Genomic DNA, 17,924 nt, shown 5'->3' on the forward strand with positions numbered 1-17,924 from the left:
TGATGTTAGGGGAGGAGGGAGGTGAGGGAGGGGAATGGGAGAATAAATACTTGGATGGATGAATTCGTGGACAGATGGATGATGTAACATTATGAAGAGAGAGAAAAGTACGTATAAGAAGGATGAGAATGAGGACGAGAAGAGAAGAGAAGAGAATGATGAAGGTATGAATAGACACAAAACACATTATAATAAAATAAGAAGTGTAAATCGAAATCGAAATCGAAATCGAAATGAAAATCAAAATCAATTACCGAATAAAGATAACGTGGTTCATACACGAGTGAATCATGACACTAAATGAATTACTCAATTTATATATAAAATTCGTTTATATATAATCGTACATTTTCTTTATTAGCCAATAGAATTATTCGAAAATTTCTCATACAAACTCCAATCTTTTAAGTATTTCAAAAATCTAATCTTTATTCAAAAATTCCAAATATTATTAAAGTTAATGAAAAAATAATTAGTTTTTGTAATATAAAATATAACAAATTCAAGCTAAAATGAATTTTTGTATAAACAAACACCGAAATATTATAAATATTTCTCTCGTATCAATATTTTTAATGATTTTTTTCTTTCCAAAAATAATAATTAATTATTCAAATAAGAAAAGCTTATTAAAAATATACGACTACTTGGAGTGTATTTTTAAGTGATTCATTCGATGATATGATTTGCTCGTGTATGAACTACGTTGTAGGAAATATAGGTATATCTATATGCTATGCTATGCTATGTATGCTACACTACGTATGCTCAAATAAACAAATCATAAAATTCGCTCGCTCGCTCGCTTGTTCGCTCGTCTTTCTATTGTCATCTATCCATCCATCCATCATTCCCTCCATCCATCAAATTCGTATAAACATACATGATACATGATATATATACACAACGATATACATATTGCTCAGCAAATCATTGATTTGATTCCTATCGATCGGTATCGACTCGCATCAAAAGAAAGAATCCTGAATCCCCAATGCCAAATCTCCAATGCCGAATCAAAAGAAGAAAGAGAGAAAGAAAGAAAGAAGAAGAAAACGGTATAGTATAAAAAGAAGCAAGAGCAGAATAATGTTTCTCCACTATTCGACTTTCTGTTAAATCAAAGTCTCTCAAAACTTATTAATTAATATTGATACTCACTCAAACTACCACTTCTATCTCTAACACCCCTGGATCCCTCTCCTCCCTTTCCATTTCCATTCCCATTTCCATTCCCCACCACCTGCTGCGCCACCCATTCCAAAACCGTTTCGTAACAAAGTACATACTGCAGGAGATTCTGCACCATGCTTAATCTCTGTCCTCTAAAATCCTCCACCGTTTTCTCCACCAAATCGGTATCTTGATCAAAGACCCAATCCATATCTGCTTTCTTTCCCGGTCTTCCCCGTCCCATATAATCGCCGCTACTAGGATCATCGAATTCCATAGGTGTAGTACCGTGTTTTTGTTCTTTGCGTTGACGTTTCAACATATCAATCACAGAATCAATTGTGCAAAAGGTTCCCGTGCGACCACAGCCCGCACTACAATGTACAAGCATTGGTCTTGTGTTTTCTCCTTCAGGCTCGCCTGATCGGGGAGTCTCGGTTACGGAAGCGGCGGCGCGTTGCATAGAATTGGCGAGGTGAATGAGAGCGAGCAAATGACTAGGTTTTGCCGGCGAAGCAAAATCTGGCCAGGAAGAATAATGTACTTGTGTGATTTCTCGCATTGGTGTAAAAGGATGGGCGGCATGGGAAAGTGTAAATTTCCGGACGGTGACATGAGCATCTTCTGTTGTAGGAGACGGGGGTGTAATTTGAGTAGTACTTGCGCGCTTTCGTCCAGAATCTCTTCTGTCTGTAGAATTTCGATGTTTAGTAGCATCAAGGTGAACTTTCTTTTCGGATACCTTTTTAAGCTTGAGGGGGCCATATTCGTTATCAGACCAATACGAGTGGCATTTCAGTTGTCCTCCCTCTGCTTCCGCTGTCAACATGACAATGACTCGGACATCTTGATCCCAAATTACACTCCAGAAATCCTATAAGGTGTTAGTACCAATAAAAAAAAAGGGAGATAAGGGTAGCGAAAGTACTGACTTCAAAGGTTGCAGGCAAGGGCCCTTGAGAAGCAATATAACGTTTATTACTCCTCGATGCCTTGATATGACTTGCGTTAACATAATCACACGTGCCCTCCGTACGACCTTGTAGTTTCACTCTGGCATGCTCGAATGGCCAAATGTTGTTGTATCTGTTTTTGCTACCCTTCTCAACACCCGCGATCTGAACATCATTAGAATTATTCGAGGCTTCTGACCCATTTCCATATCGAACTCCTTGTGATAATGCCTTTCTCATCCTTGCCAACTCTGCTTGCTCAATGTGAAGAAATCTGTCTGAAACAATCTTGCCATGATCTTCTTTCTTTGCAGCCTTTGATAACCACCTGGGAACAACACTCATAGCAGATGGGTCTCTCGCGAGATCCTCAGGGACTGCAATATCTCTCTGACCAACACCATCCATAAGATCTTGATTTTGTCGAATGTTGCCAAAAAATGGGTTTGCTGCATTGTTTGTTGCCGGCATGGCACATCCACCAGCGACTGGTGCAACTCCAGGCAATGCCGTTCCAAGTGTAAGATTGATTCGTGATGGCTGTGAGGATTGTGTGGAGCCCCGGTCAATTAACCTTGGAAAATTCTGTGCAAAGGTATCAAATCCACCTTTCAATATATATCTTGCTCCGTTCCAGCCTTCGTTGGTAAACTTTTTCAAGGTATTAATAGCTAGTGCTGCATCTTTTTTATCTGAAGATCTATTGTCATAAGCAACGATATATTTGGCTTGCCTCCATTTTGAGAATCTGATTTTGTCTTCCTCATTGGTAAAAGTATCTTGAAGCTTCTGAAGATTGAATGAAGGTCGTTTTAACAAGGTTGTGGGTATGCATAAATTGAGGGCATTTCCAATCCTTGATTGTGAGTAGATGCTAAAAGTTCGGCAGTCGAGTAGCAACAATTCTATCGAGGGACAACGATCCATCATTTCCTTCAATTGTGCTGGCGTGATCATGGCTGGCCCATCTTCTAACATCGATGGGAGTGTGTCCGCTCGCTGATGTTGACGCGGTTGTGGTGCTCGTGGCGATGGAGGATCTGCTTTATTTTGAGGTAAAGAAAGTCTAGGGTGTCTTTCGTCTAGATGTGAGAGGTTGCTTCTTTGCACGGGTGACATTGAAGATGAAAAACTGGCAGGTGACATCTGGCGTGGGAATTCGAAGAATGAAGGAGGGTTTGTGGAAGAAGTCGGCACTCGTTCGGACGAAGATACATATGCTGAATCCGCTCCACTATCAACATCCCCATCCCGTGATGGTGCATCCCTATTTCTTGGAATGGATCTAGGTGACGGAGGTCCATCGTGTGCATCGACTTTGGAGGATTTTTTCTCGTTCTTTGGACGGAGTAAGGAAGGACCTGGGGACATTGAGAAATTTGCCAGACCCCCATGACTCAGATTGAATCTGTTATTAGATTCAGATTGCTTTTTGAAAGCCTCAAAGTCAGGATTTGAGTTTATAGGTATATGCTCTGGTGTGGCACCACCAAATGAGAACTACAAAAAAAAAAAAAGATCCAACATTAGAAATGACTTCACCATGGGTGTGACTCGGGATATTGGACTCACTATAGAAGACGTGGTAGGACTCCAATTTGCTTTGGGTAGAGCGTTGGTTTCTCTAGGATTACTTGACGGTTCAACAATGAGACCGAAGTAATTTGGACTGGCACTCCGAACTTGCTCGGCTTGAATACCTGGGGATCGTAAGGCGGAAGTAGGCGGCAGAGTCTGCCCTACGGATGCAGGTATTCTCCCTGCTGCTGGACTCATGATTGGGCTCGTGGAAGATGGATTTGTAGCGGTTCTATGTGGTTGTGACTGTGATTGTGATTGCGAATGCGAATGTGGATATGGATGTGGATGTGACTGAGAAGACCTGGGTGAAGGTCTCGTTGCTGCTTTGACAACCATTTGAATTTGAAGCGCCAAACCTTTTATCCTTTTCGTTACAATATGATTCCTTCCTTCCGTGGGCGAGTGAGACTATTTACCAGATAACCAAAAGGATATTAATCGGACGTAATTGCCATCGTTTCTATTCACTGCGACGTAGAGTGGAAATGCGGTTTTTTGAAATGAGGTTTGTAATGATCGTATTTGGTACGGCAGGGTGATCGTGGTACTCGTAAATTGACCGACGGTTAGAAGGTGGGTGGATCGTGGTTGACTTTGCGCAGATGACAACGGATGACACCAAATCTAATAATAAAGTCGAAAGAAGGTTTCTTGATTACTCTCTCAATGCTTGTTTGCTTGCTTGGTTGTTCGTATATCCTTTCCTGAAATCAAATCCTTCTCCTTTGGGACTTGGGTAAGTTAAGATTTCGAAATGGGCGAGAGAAATGTAAGCGATAGATCTATAGGATTCGATGACGGATTTGTGACGGGGATGATTGAGTTTTTGGTGAATAATCCTTAACGGGTAAAGAATTAGGGCAAATAGAGGGCAGGAAAGAAAGAAGGAAAGAAGGCTGATGGTATCCAATTCAGGGTTTTTTTTTTCTTTTTTTTTTTTCTTTCTTTTTCTTCTTTTTTTTAGACTTAGAGGGGGTACTGTCACTTGGATAGTGGTGGTGGGTGGGTTGAAAGTCGAGTTTTGAGTTGGATGTAGTCTGTCTGTATGTATGTATGTATGTATATCTGTATGTCTGTATGTCTGTATGTCTGTATGTATGTAATATGTAATATGTACGATGTAGTTGTAGTGGCTGTGAGCAAGTGAGTGGACCGGTGGATGGATGATATGGTCTGGTATGATGGTATAATATGATAGATTCTCGTTGGTCGCTAATAGGTAGGTAGGTCCTGTGGTTGTCTTTCGATGTCTGTTGCTGCCCTTCTCCTCTCCTCTCTTCTCATCGCAAATGCCTGGTTACTGCGTAAGTGCTTTCGTTGAATGCTATAAAGTGCTTAGAAGATTAGAGTTTGTTGCTCATTGTTCATTGTTAATCTGTTCGAGTAAAGGGAAGCATGAGAAAGGTTGAGGGAGGGAGATCCGCAAGTTTATGCTACCGATGCGGAATAGAGGAGGGTCAGATTTTGGACCTGCATGGGTCAGGACGATAATATTAACTGGCTGGATTAGTTTCTACCTTTTAATGGTGACGGAAAAGGTTTGATGATGATCTTATTGAGTGTAGATCATTCAAGAAAAATTCAGGGTCGGACGGCTGAGATTCCGTGGAATGGGTTAGCTGATAGGTACTGGGGAGTTTACAGAATCAAGAAAAACCAGAAGGAAGAGAGGGTTGAATCATCTCGAACCCAATATTTTATTGTCTAATATATATCTATATAAACTACATAAACTATATATCTATATACACATATAGATAGTACGTTACTTGATTGAGGAAAGATGACGATGGTGTGAACACAAACTGCCCACCTACCAATAAATCACATTTGTTCTAGAAGGGTTTATTGTTTCCGACTTTGAATACAGGAAGATGTATTAATGCCAATATTTCATCATAGGAATACTACTATCTAGATGGACACAATGTAGGTATATACTATATCTACCTACACTACATAGTAGGTACAGAGTAGTAGCAATAGAAATGTTGATTCAACCTCATCAATCTCATCAATTCTCATGTCAAATAATAAAATCTGGAATATAATACACAATACACAATACACAATACACACTTTAATAAGCTTAGCCAGTTCATATATTAAAATCGGCTGACCCCCCCCCCCCCTTTCATACTTTATTTTATCCTTTGATCAATCAATCAAATGAATGAATGATATCAATACTCATCTCATCGCTTTTTTCACCGTACCGAGCATGTATCGATGTATCTATGATGACATCTAGATGTGGCCATTCAACCCGTCCAGGGTTATCCGTTGTACATCACTACCTACATCAGTAAATCCAATCCTCACTATCTCTACAGAGTATGTTCTGAATATACCAACCACCCTTTCTATTTGAGTACATACGCTCGAGATTCGGTACATTGTATCTATATCTCATCTATTAACCCCAAAATCGCATTAGATAATAACACTCCTCACATCTAATACTTCAACGTCTTCATACCCAAAATATTCGAGAAAGAGACTGTTTACAAGTTCCAACATTCTGCTGATTACGACAGAACGCTTTCTGTTCTTTGTGATCTTACAATACGTCATTGGTTTTACTTTACTTGGTCATCATATGTTAATAATAAACCCCCTTTATACCGGTAGACCGAACAGCGGACCGAACAGTAGATCGAAGAGTGAATAGAGAATATAGAATAAGAATACGGAATATCAGATCAAAGGAGTTGACATCGAGGCAAAGCCCATTAATAAACAACTAAAACTTATCTATCCAAGTATTCAAGTAATAATATGAACAGAAAGAAAAGTCCAAACTCCGATTGCTCTTTTCCCTCTTCCCTCTCTTTGCCCCTTTGCCTCTTCCTCTTCCTTCCCTCAATCATATAATCTGCACAGCCAGCTTATTCATCTCATGATATTCCAAGGTTACCTGTACATACTCACTTATTGTTACTGATCAGCAGTTTCTCCATCTATCATCCAAGAAAAATCCTCATCAAGAATCCCTTCCTCAATCATCGGATCCATCCATCCATCACCTGTTCAATACAATTCCACAATCTCACAAGAAACGGATGATCCAAAAGTCTAGAACATCAACAGTGAAGAAGTGATCGAGTACAGCATACAAATGTCTTGTAACATCATCTATTTCATGCAAGACAACATATTGGACTAATCAACTAATCAACTAAAGAACTGTAAGGGGAATGAATTATTAGCCTTAACTTTCCTTTCTATCTTTTAGAAATCCCCAGATTTATATTAATATCAAAGGATTTCGATCAAAGAGTACAAAATCATTCATTATTTTCCGTAAAAGATCCAGTTCCTAAATTGAATGACGCTCCGCTGGGCCACTGCCGTGGAGGCTTCTTCGCTTCGCTCCGGATTTGATTAATACAGTACGAAGTACAGTATAGACTACTTGGTAACCTTAGGTATTAATATCCAATACGGCAGGTGTTGCATACATATAAGTGCTTACTAGATCACCATCGAATATTCTCTCCTCTTCGGGTCTCTTTCTTCACTCCTTCCCTCCTCTCCTCCGCAATCTCTCAGCCCTAATAATAATAATAATAATAATAAGTCTCAACGGCGAAGTGACGGTCAACCACATCCTAGATCAAATCTCTTGACGTCATTCGCACACCTACCTACCTACCAATATTCGATCGGAGAAAGAAAGAAAATGTCCGATAGGCGGAAGCTGAGACATTCGAGAGACATGCTGGTGCTACACGTGATTTAATTGTACCAGGAAAATATGGGGTTTGGCTTTGCTTTTACTCATCATGTTTTGCATTGGCTGTGATGGGAAAACGTGACGGCTTCAAGATTGGTGTACAATGTACGCTGTTCGGGTCTGTGTGCATTGTGACTTCGAGCGCAGCGAGCTATGGGGGTTTGGGGGTTTACCCCCATGAAGAGTAGAGGATTGAGTATTAAAGGCAATTAGGTGATGTAGGATTTGATATGAGTTATGGATTGGATTATTATCTTGAGTTTGATGGAACGACTAATACAGTCACGTGGCAGCTACAACGAAGAGGTATACACTTACACACATACCGCACCCCCTCGAATGCTTAGTACTTCATTATGCTTCTCTATTACTATACTACTGAAACAAATCCAATGTTAACAATACTCAAGTGTAAAAAGATCAACTACAATATCTACTTCCAGGACTCTCCATTTCATGATTCATTAATGCAAGTCCATTCATCACATGACATTCCATCAGATAACCTTCCCAACCTTATCAAAAGCTAATCACTTACACACTTTTTCACCTGATAGCTTCATTTCCTGAACCCCTTATCTCCCACCTTCATATCCAAATACGCGGGGTGACTTCGCGAAAATGCATCTCAGGCACACTAAATCTTAGATAAACAATATCTCCGTTCATGCCTCCGCAATCTTCCCTAGACGGGAGGAATCTGATTGGTTCTTTTTATGATATTCAAGGGATGGGGATGAACGTTCGGAAAACATGGATGGAACCTTTCGCCTGGCGATAAGAATCGTGCGAAAAAAAAAATTGTGCATGGAGAATCGAGATAGATGGGAGGAGTTGCATGTCCTGGTGCTGCTGCTGAGGTCGAAAAGTAATATCGTCGGAAATAGTTTTCTTGATAAGGGATAAGGAATTAGACGTTGGCTTTGCCTATTATCGTATGAGATGGTTGTATATATATGATATGTAGGTAGGTAGGTAGGTAAGTGGTTGAGTTCTTGTGTTCAAGTGTGTTCTGTTTCTTCATTTGTATCTCTCGAGTTTTGCGTGCTTGTCATTATCACCTCTCTCTATCTCTACAGATCCTTGGCACGGAGTAGCTCTTCTTATATTTCTAGCTCCAAGTAGTAGCCATTGTATCGTTATATACTCTCTCTCTATACCATTGGCACGAGGAATCAAGCTCATCCCTTCCTCACTCCCCTCCGACCACCTACTCATCCCATCCACCACATCTCAAAATCCGCAATGTCCCTCCACAGATCCCGCTCCCGAAGTTCTCTATCCGAGACCGGCGACGTGAAAGTAAACCCCAGCACCACGCAAAAGATCGACGACCCGGAATCCAAACTCGGTCTCGCTTGCGAATCCGCATATGTCTTTGATCACCAAGCCGAGAGGGCTCTGTGTCGAAAATTCGATTTTCGTTTACTCCCTGTGCTGGCGTGCATGTACCTGTTCAACTCGCTGGACAAGGGAAATTTGGGAAATGCAAAGACGGATGGCATGGAAAAGGATTTGGGCTTCAAGAGTAATCAGTATAATATCATCTTGAGTGTGTTTTATATACCTTATGTGTTATGCGCACTTCCTATTGTGAGTATTTCTGGGATTTGTTTTTGGTCGTATATCTACTTTGGAGGGGTGGGGGTTTGGCTGTTGGCGTATTGTCAATATTTGACTTGATTTAATGCTTCCGATGTAACTTCAGATGTCCAAGTGGGATCTGAGCAGTCTATAGAGAGTTAAAGAGGCTTTAAATGAGCTCTACCATCGTTTATTCATCAGCAAAATTCTAACATTCTATAGGCTGCGCTTGGAAAGAAGTATGGACCTGCAACCGTCCTACCCATCCTCATGATGTTCTTCGGATCATTCACTATTCTCGGAGGTAAGTTATATTCTTCAAGCTCCAACAACACCAAACTAATCTCTTTCCATAGTCGCCGTCCAAAACTTCGGCGGTATGATGACTCTCAGATGGTTCCTCGGCATGTCCGAATCCGCCTTCTTCCCCCTCGTGATCTACTACCTCACCACCTTCTACCGTCGTGGAGAACTCGCCCGTCGTCTCGCCATCTTCTACGCCGCAAGTAACATCGCCTCGGCCTTCTCCGGTCTCCTCGCCGTCGGCTGTTTCCAAATAACCAGCACCCCCCTCTACCCCTGGCGCTACCTCTTCCTCATCGAAGGCAGCACCACCCTCCTCTTCGCCATCTTCGCCTTCTTCTACCTCCCGGCCTCCGCCTCCACCGCCAAATTCCTCACCGAACCCGAACGCACCCTCGCCTACCACCGCATCCAAGTCGACTCCTCCTCCATCGTGAACGAAGAATTCCACCTCAACGACTCCCTCGCCATCTTCAAACAACCCTCCACCTACGCCTTCCTCGCCATCGAAATCTGTCTCGGCGTCCCCCTCCAATCCGTCAACCTCTTCCTCCCCCAAATCGTCGCCCGTCTCGGCTACTCCACCATCAAGACCAATCTCTACACCGTGGCCCCCAACGTCTCCGGCGCAGTCATGCTCCTCATCCTCGCTTTCTCCTCCGATTACACACGCAGACGTGGGCCCTTCATCGCCCTCGGTTTCCTCTTCACCTTCATCGGCTTCATCATCTACGTCTCCATCGACGTAACCTCCCAACTGCACGTCGCCTATTTCGCTACCTTTATGATGTGCTGGGGAACTGCAGCTCCGAGTGTATTACTCAGTACCTGGTATAATAACAATATCCCGCACGAAGGCCGTCGCGTGGTGATGAGTAGTGTGGGTGTGCCGCTGAGTAATTTGATGGGATTGGTTTCGTCGAATATCTTTTTGAATAAAGATGCTCCTAAGTTAGTTTTCTCCCTCTTTTCTTCCCTCCCTCTTCTCCCATCTCATCCCCACTAACCCCCCAGCAGATATATCCCCGCCCTCGCCACCACCGCCGCCTTCGGCGGCATGGGCGTCATCCTCAGCACTTCCCTCGCCCTATACATGATTTTTGACAATCGACGTCGCGACGCAAAACTCGGGCGTAAATTGGATATTGGTGAGACGACGACGGAGTTGTTGAGGGACGGGCCGAGTGTGCAGGAGTTTCGATGGTTTCTGTGAGTTATTCTTGTAGTTTTGATTGAGTGGGGGAAAGGGGAAGGGAAGGAAAGGGAAGGAAAACGGGGGGAAAATGTTATAGAATTCCGAAACTCTGGAACGAGAGGATAGGAGTTTTCATTGGGCGGTCTGTTTGTTGATTGCTTTGTTGCGTTTATGAGATACTTGGATACTTGGATAACCTGGATACCTACCTATACATATACATATACCCATATAGTTCTACCTACCTAAATGAGATAATAATGATACATATATACATATATACATACTACATTCCTTCCTTTTCGTTCCTCACGCTTTCCTCTCCACCTCTTCGAAAAACAAGTAGTCTTCCCACATTTTTCCTCTCTCACAATTATGTAAGAGTTCTGGAATCTTCTCACCACATAAATTTCGATTTCCCTGCTAAAACCATTAATTTTTCAGCTTTTAAGACCTCTATTTCTTTACTCAAGCTTTATATAAAATCATAAACAGAATTCAAATTCGATTTAGAATTAATGGAATTATATATATATATATAAAAGCTAGTTTATTTTTAAATATTTTATTTATAAAGTTATAAGTTATTAAAAAAGAAATCGCTTATTTTGTATGGGAAAAGCGGTACAAGTTAAAAAAAATTCATTTTTATTTTATTTTCAAATCTATATAATTTATGAATAAAAATGATTAAAAATAATATATATATATATTTTTTTTTCAATAAAAAATACACGTATTAATTCCTTATTTTGAAGTTTTTAAAATAAAATTCCTTAAATGGAAAAGGTTATTAACTTTTTTGATTTGTATAGAAAAATATCTTTTTTATAGGAACTTTGTTACAAAATATATAGGGTGTGATAAGTAAGTTCGATAACTCTTAGATGTAGGTAGGTAGGTAGACGTGATATACTTAGGTACTTATTACAGACTGACTGGTATAATATGAGGAAAGAAGTGAGAGGGAGAGGGAGAAAATATTCAAGAAGTATCATCAGATTTGATTGGCATTATTGATGCCATCACATCCATCACCCATCAACAGAATTACTTCCAAAAAAAAACCTCAAGTCTTATTTTATTTTTGAGAGAACCACCCACCACACACATTAATCCAATCACCCAATCATCCACACGCTGTAAAACAACACCAATACCACACCAATACCACACCAAACTTTTTTGAATTTCTATACCACCACATCTCCCCCCGTACTAACTACACTACGTCGAATATACACCTCCCCCTCTCCTTCTTTCCCCCCACAATTCCAGCACAATTCATCCCTCTAGATCTCTTCCTCCTCCTCCTCCCTACTAGCCCTCTTTCCCCTACTATCCAAAGTATTCAAACTAATCCCGTCACTATCCCCGTGATCTCTCCCTTGCATTCCCAAAGCCTGTCTGCCCATCTCATTATCCTTCAAAAAATCTCTCAACTTCTCCTTTCCAATCTCGACTCCTTGAGTACTAGCCGCGTTCATCATGCGGATGATTGGACCCCAGAGATTAAGTGTGTAAGTGACGTATCCAGCGACACCACAGAGAATGAGGAAGATGAAGTAAACTGGGTTACGGAGGACTATGAAAGATGATTGTTAGTTCATGATGTGGTTCAAATTTTCAAGAAAAGGGGGAAATAGAACATACCAGCAACAATTTCATTCCAACCCAAGGCCAACAAAAGACCATAGAAATACAACGGAACTTGGGCCACTCCACCAATAGCACTACGTTTAGCTTCAACATATACGCCATCCGCAGTTTTCTTGAATCTAACGACGAGATCTTGACGTTTGGCTTCACTAAGAACCGTCATTTCTTCTTCGAGATTCTTTCCTTCTTCTTCATCCACGCCACCAATAGGAGTCAGGTCTTCTTCATCCTTAGGATCGACACTAGCCGGGGTGCTACCAATCCATTCAGATAATTCTGGAAGTGATGATGTTTCCGAAAGCTTGAATTTAGATAACAATGGAATGAGGGTAAGAGTTGATTCTCTGGCCTTGGTATAAATTCCCTCAATATCATCAGAAGGACGCCATATACGTGGAACACCCGCTTCATCATAGCGGAATTTATCCTCAAAGTTTTCTCGAAGTTTGAGAAGGATATTACCTTCCATGACTTCCTCGTCAATCTTGGCTCTGAGGACACCCCAACTCTTTCTTTTAAGACGCCATAGACCAACTTCAATCTCATCCTCACTGGCATTGAAACTCTTTGCTCTATCCGTGAATTTAGACTCTGCTTCCTTGACTGTATCAACGAAAGTTTTCCAGATTCTATCCCACAAGTCCTTCTCAGAAGCAGACTTTTCGCCTGTCTCAGGGGCTCCACTACCACCTCTTCCAGAACCGAGTTTGTTAAACTCAAGTCCAATGGAATCATTCAATCGTGTTCTAACCCATCTCTCAACTCGTGTTGCAAGACGTCTCATTTCTTCTTTTCTGAGATTACCGCTGACTTCATTAAGATCTTTTTCGTAGAGATCGTATTGTGACTTGAAATTAGTCCACGCTAATCCTTCAATATACAGACTCTTTGCTTCTGTCTCGAAAGTTTGAAGTGCAGCCGCTTTTTCACGTTCCACGATATCCGCAAATTCATATGAAGCTGCTCTCTTCTGACCAAGCTTAACAGCATTTAAAACGGCATCGCTAAAGGACGCGACCCCAGATTTATGAGCTGCCACAAGTTGACCGTGGTATAATGCCTTCAATCTCGTATCGATTTTTCCTTCAAGCTCGGTACGCTTCAAAGCATATACACCTTTGTGATATCTGCTAGCTTGTGTCTCAAAGTTCTTGATAGTATTGGTGCGAGTCGTTTTACCGGTAGCACCCAAGTCCGCAATGACAGTAGGTTTGCCTGACCTGGTATCTTCCGCTTGCTTCTCCTCATGTGGTTGAATCTTTTCATCGAACAAGACCAAAACTTCCCGAGAGATTTCATCGCAACGAAATTGTGCCAAAAGTTCTTGCTGAGTAGGAAGATCCAAATCTTTGTTACTCACAATTTGATCCCAGACACCTTCTGCGTACACCGAAAACCCATCTGCGGGAATCCGACGGTGATATTCTGGCAAGAAAACACCTCCCTCGAACCCAGCATCTTCGGCCCGTGTAGATTTATGTCCAGCTCTGAACCTTGTACCAAGCTTTTGGACTTCCGTAACGAACTTATCTGGTTGTAAGATCTTGTGTGGTAAAGCTGCGAATGCGAAATCGAAATAATCTTCGATCTTTGAATTCTCGAGACCGGCAGGCTTGGAAAGAGAAGTCCAAATCGCAGTTAAATCCTGAATGAGAGTGTCTTTGAGGTTCGCGAGTGGAGTGGTGCCAAGATGATCTCGAATAACAAAGAATAGAAGGGATCGTGGGGTAGACCTGTGGAGTGTTACTAAATTTGTCAATGATCTTCAAAAAAAGAAAACATACTGCTTGTCCTTTAGGAATAGTTGACAGTTTACTTCGAATACAGTTTTGAGTAAGCCCATATTTGCGCCCTGGTACAATCCTACTTGATGTTCCCAAATATTGACAATGAGAACCTCTGATGTGGCTAGAGCAAAGAGAGCACTTTTCCTTTCAAAGTCTTGATCTTCACCCCGCTCTCTGCCGTCTGTTCCCTCAACATCCATAACCAAAATGTTGTCGGCCATAGTCTCGGATTCAGAAGCCCCGGAGTTTTGATTCTTATTCTTTGACATCCATATTCCTTTTGTAGTTTGCCTCCTCTCCCTCTCGGACATTACCCCAAATTGTGTGCCAAATAAATGGTTGAGGAGCGTAGACTTTCCCGTGGATTGTGACCCGAATACTGATATAAGATGGTAGTTGAAGCCAGAGTGTGCTGTATCTGTGAATTGAAGATAGGTGTTGAGATTAGGACTACACAAATTCTGTCAGCCGTGGTAGAGCTTCCAACTCGAATTTTGCGTACTTGAATTCCTTCTGCTCGTCAATAACTTGTATGCCATGTTCATATTGTTCATTCGTCGGCGCATCGCCAACAGATGCAAAATTACCGTTCATCGTCATGACTGAAGGAGCTGTAGGAAATCTTGCAGCTGCGGAAGGCCTTTCACCATGACCATTTATGTTGGAAGCAGCCATGTCAGTGATTGGCTAGCTATAATATGGTAGTGATAGTGACGTTGAAAAGAATAGATACCCTTGTTTCTCTCAAGGGACAATTGGCATCTGATCTGAACCTGTCCAACTTGATATATTCAGCAACTTTAGCCGATTCGATACACGTGATTGGGATGGCAATCAAGAATGGGTTGAGAAGAACTTGAAGTGCAACACAAACATTTCATCTAACAATCTATTCGAACAGCGGACAGTTTGATATACAAATATAAATCAGAGATTGCGTTCTCGAACCCCTCCTTCATTTATAACTTATGCCACCGAATTTTTCTTCTTCTCCTTCATGGATATTGATTCATTAGATTGGTTCATTTCTAACACGTCACTTTGACAACATATAAGAAGGATGCATAAAATTGCAGTTCATCTAATCATATCATGGTTTGATGTGGATTCCCAAAATTCAACAATATTCATATGGCGCTCCAACTTCCCATCCATCTGATATTTGTGCGGCTAGAAAGTATGCAAATCCAAAGCTAGACAGATGCACACACCACACGATGGTAAACTACAAGAGGAGCGAGAGGAGCAACCTGGGTTGCTTAGCGGCAGAGTTGCATACTTTTTGACAACAAGAGTACTCTGTAGGTAGGTAATGAAAAAGAAACAAGGCTGAAGGATGAAGGATGACCCTATGTATCCGCCCCCCCTTCCCCCTTTCCCCCTATTCCCTCGCTCCCGTCTGATACTTTTACCGGTTGGTATATGTCTCGTGGGATTTCTCCAGATTTTCCCCCTCAAAACCCTTTTTACATACCTTTGCTTTATACTTGACGATTAACTTTTAGTGTACCTGCCGAGTACCTACCTAGTAACCATAATCTATCTAACCGTAGCCACAAATAGCGTTTGGGTTTTCACGGGATGGAAGGTAAAAACTGGTGTTCTGTGTGATAATTCTTTTACGTTATTCCTCATCAAATAAAGTTCTGGATCCAAGTTCCTTGTAAGTGACAGTTGCCATTGACAAATTCCCCCTGGTATTTTGGGTTTCCCCGACATTTAGACGCTATCACCATCGATAAGTTATCAATCCATTCTCTATCTCTCGGCCATCTCACAATCTTTAGAGTCCCCAGTGTTTGACCCTTTATCAGCACTTCCATGTACTTCAACTCCCTCGATTGCTAGAGATTCAACCTCTCAGCATCTTTTTAATCGGTCTTTTGCTTGCTTTCCAACATATTCCAGCTTTGTTTGCGTGTATCTGTGTACTTTTATAACAATGGCAGCTTCCAATCAAGATGCTGCGTTGGCTAATATGGGATACACGGCTGAATTGCCTCGTTCCCTGAGCATGATGAGTATTCTAGGCCTGCACGTTATCCCTTCCTGCTCCAACGGTCCATACTGACTGAAAAATTAGATCATTCGCTATTATGGCAGTTCCTTTCGGTCTCAGCACAACACTCGCTTACTCGCTGACCGATGGTCAATCTGTGACCGTGTTATATGGTTGGATCTTTGTATCGTGTATATCACTTGCTATAGCTGCCTCACTAGCTGAGATATGCAGTGTGTATCCGACTGCTGGAGGTGTATAGTAGGTACAACCAAAGATTTTTTTTTCATTTAAAAAAATATAGACGTCGACATTTGTCAATGCCGAGCTTCCCCGAGAAACGCCGAGGTCTTTGAAAAAGTCTAGACTGATACTTTGAAACATAGTTACTGGTCTGCTACGCTTAGCACCAGGAAATACGCTCCTGTAGTTTCCTGGATCACGGGATGGTTGACCTTGGTGGGCAATTGGACTGTAACTTTATCCATCAACTTTTCGGTATGTTAAATTCTCTCGGGGTGTGAATGATCAAAATGCTGATATTTGAGGGCAGGGTGCACAATTGATTTTAAGTTCCATCTCGATCTTTAATGAAGACTTCGTGGCCAATGCATGGCAAACAGTCCTATGTTTCTGGGCCGTTATGGCAATTGCTTTCTCGGTAAATGTATTCGGTGCAAAATACCTGGATTTGATCAACAAAATCTGTATATATTGGACTGCGGCTTCGGTGATTATCATCATTGTTACTCTCCTAGTAATGGCCAACAATCGTCGAGATGCCGAGTTTGTTTTCGCCCATTTCGATGCATCGGCATCTGGTTGGCCTTCTGGATGGGCCTGGTTCGTTGGTCTCCTTCAAGCCGCCTATACCTTAACCGGCTACGGAATGGTAGCTGCCATGTGCGAAGAAGTACAAAATCCCGAGCGAGAAGTTCCTAAAGCTATGGTTCTATCTGTCTTTGCCGCAGGAGTTACTGGAATACTCTACTTAGTCCCTCTATTATTCGTTCTCCCCGATGTAACTTCAGTTCTTGGCCAACTGAACGGCCAACCCATCGGCTACATCTTTAAAACAGTCACTGGTTCCGCAGCTGGTGGATTCGGACTTCTATTTCTAATTCTCGGTATCCTCTTCTTCGCCGGTGTTGGCGCCTTGACCGCTGCAAGTCGTTGCACATACGCATTTGCCCGCGACGGAGCCATTCCTGGTTCTCGTATCTGGAAGCGCGTACATCCTACATATGATATCCCATTGTGGGGCCTTGTACTTTCTACCGTAGTGGATTGTGTGCTCGGATGTATCTATTTTGGTTCCACGAGCGCTTTTAATGCTTTTACGGGTGTGGCTACCATTTGTTTGTCGGTTTCATATGGAATTCCGATTTTGGTCAATCTTATCCGGGGGAGACAAGCAGTCAAGCATGCTTCGTTTTCGTTGGGCAGATTTGGATTTGCTATTAATGCTATTACCGTTGTTGTGAGTATTGAAGATCCTCTCTTCTGGCTGGGTTACTAATCAATGACTATATAGTGGATTACTCTCGCCATCGTCCTTTTCTGCATGCCAACCGCTATCCCGGTCACTCCTGTGAGTATGAATTACGCGAGTGTAGTTTTTGTCTTCTTCGCTTCTATCAGTCTTCTTTGGTATGTAATTAGAGGTAGAAAAGAGTTTAGTGGTCCTCCAGTTGTTTCGGCCGAGGAGGCGGAACATAATGGGGAGGTCGTGGGTGGTGTGGGAAGAGTTGTGACAGAGGATGGCAGTGGACAAGTTTCATATGGAAGCGATGCAGAAAAAGCGAGTCGGAAGTAAAGGTTTAGATTATTTGTAATTATGATTATGTGTATGGTACAAGGTCTACGGGCTTCATGTAATAATACGACTCGGATAAATTAGAAAAGCGACGGGAGTTACTAAGAAAGAACAATGTTGAAGTTGTGTCTTCTAGAC

The 17,924-nt window shown here is 41.9% G+C and overlaps 4 protein-coding genes across 4 annotated transcripts; 2 read left to right on the top strand and 2 right to left on the bottom strand.

Moving 5' to 3' along the window:
- Positions 1–690: 690 nt before the first annotated feature.
- On the bottom strand, positions 691–5,408 carry EAF01_000672 (uncharacterized protein). Its single transcript, XM_038908922.1, has 3 exons — positions 3,699–5,408; positions 2,106–3,626; positions 691–2,047 (listed from the first exon to the last, which is right to left on the bottom strand). The coding sequence occupies exons 1-3, from the start codon at positions 4,041–4,043 to the stop codon at positions 1,145–1,147; spliced, it is 2,769 nt and encodes a 922-aa protein (XP_038775828.1). The 5' UTR covers positions 4,044–5,408; the 3' UTR covers positions 691–1,144.
- A 3,280-nt stretch (positions 5,409–8,688) lies between these two features.
- On the top strand, positions 8,689–10,543 carry EAF01_000673 (uncharacterized protein; the record flags this gene model as incomplete). Its single annotated transcript, XM_038908923.1, has 4 exons — positions 8,689–9,036; positions 9,250–9,331; positions 9,384–10,281; positions 10,348–10,543. The coding sequence occupies 4 exons, from the start codon at positions 8,689–8,691 to the stop codon at positions 10,541–10,543; spliced, it is 1,524 nt and encodes a 507-aa protein (XP_038775829.1).
- Positions 10,544–11,817: 1,274 nt separating this feature from the next.
- On the bottom strand, positions 11,818–14,646 carry EAF01_000674 (uncharacterized protein; the record flags this gene model as incomplete). Its single annotated transcript, XM_038908924.1, has 4 exons — positions 11,818–12,110; positions 12,179–13,917; positions 13,969–14,421; positions 14,474–14,646. 4 exons carry the CDS (start codon positions 14,644–14,646, stop codon positions 11,818–11,820), a joined length of 2,658 nt encoding a protein of 885 aa, XP_038775830.1.
- A 1,267-nt stretch (positions 14,647–15,913) lies between these two features.
- Positions 15,914–17,786, top strand: EAF01_000675 (uncharacterized protein; the record flags this gene model as incomplete). Its single annotated transcript, XM_038908925.1, has 5 exons — positions 15,914–16,005; positions 16,055–16,231; positions 16,357–16,468; positions 16,524–17,450; positions 17,505–17,786. The coding sequence occupies 5 exons, from the start codon at positions 15,914–15,916 to the stop codon at positions 17,784–17,786; spliced, it is 1,590 nt and encodes a 529-aa protein (XP_038775831.1).
- Between the last annotated feature and the right edge of the window lie 138 nt (positions 17,787–17,924).

This window comes from Botrytis porri (genome assembly GCF_014898465.1).
Source record: "Botrytis porri strain MUCL 3234 chromosome Unknown BPOR_001, whole genome shotgun sequence".
NCBI lineage: Eukaryota > Fungi > Ascomycota > Leotiomycetes > Helotiales > Sclerotiniaceae > Botrytis > Botrytis porri.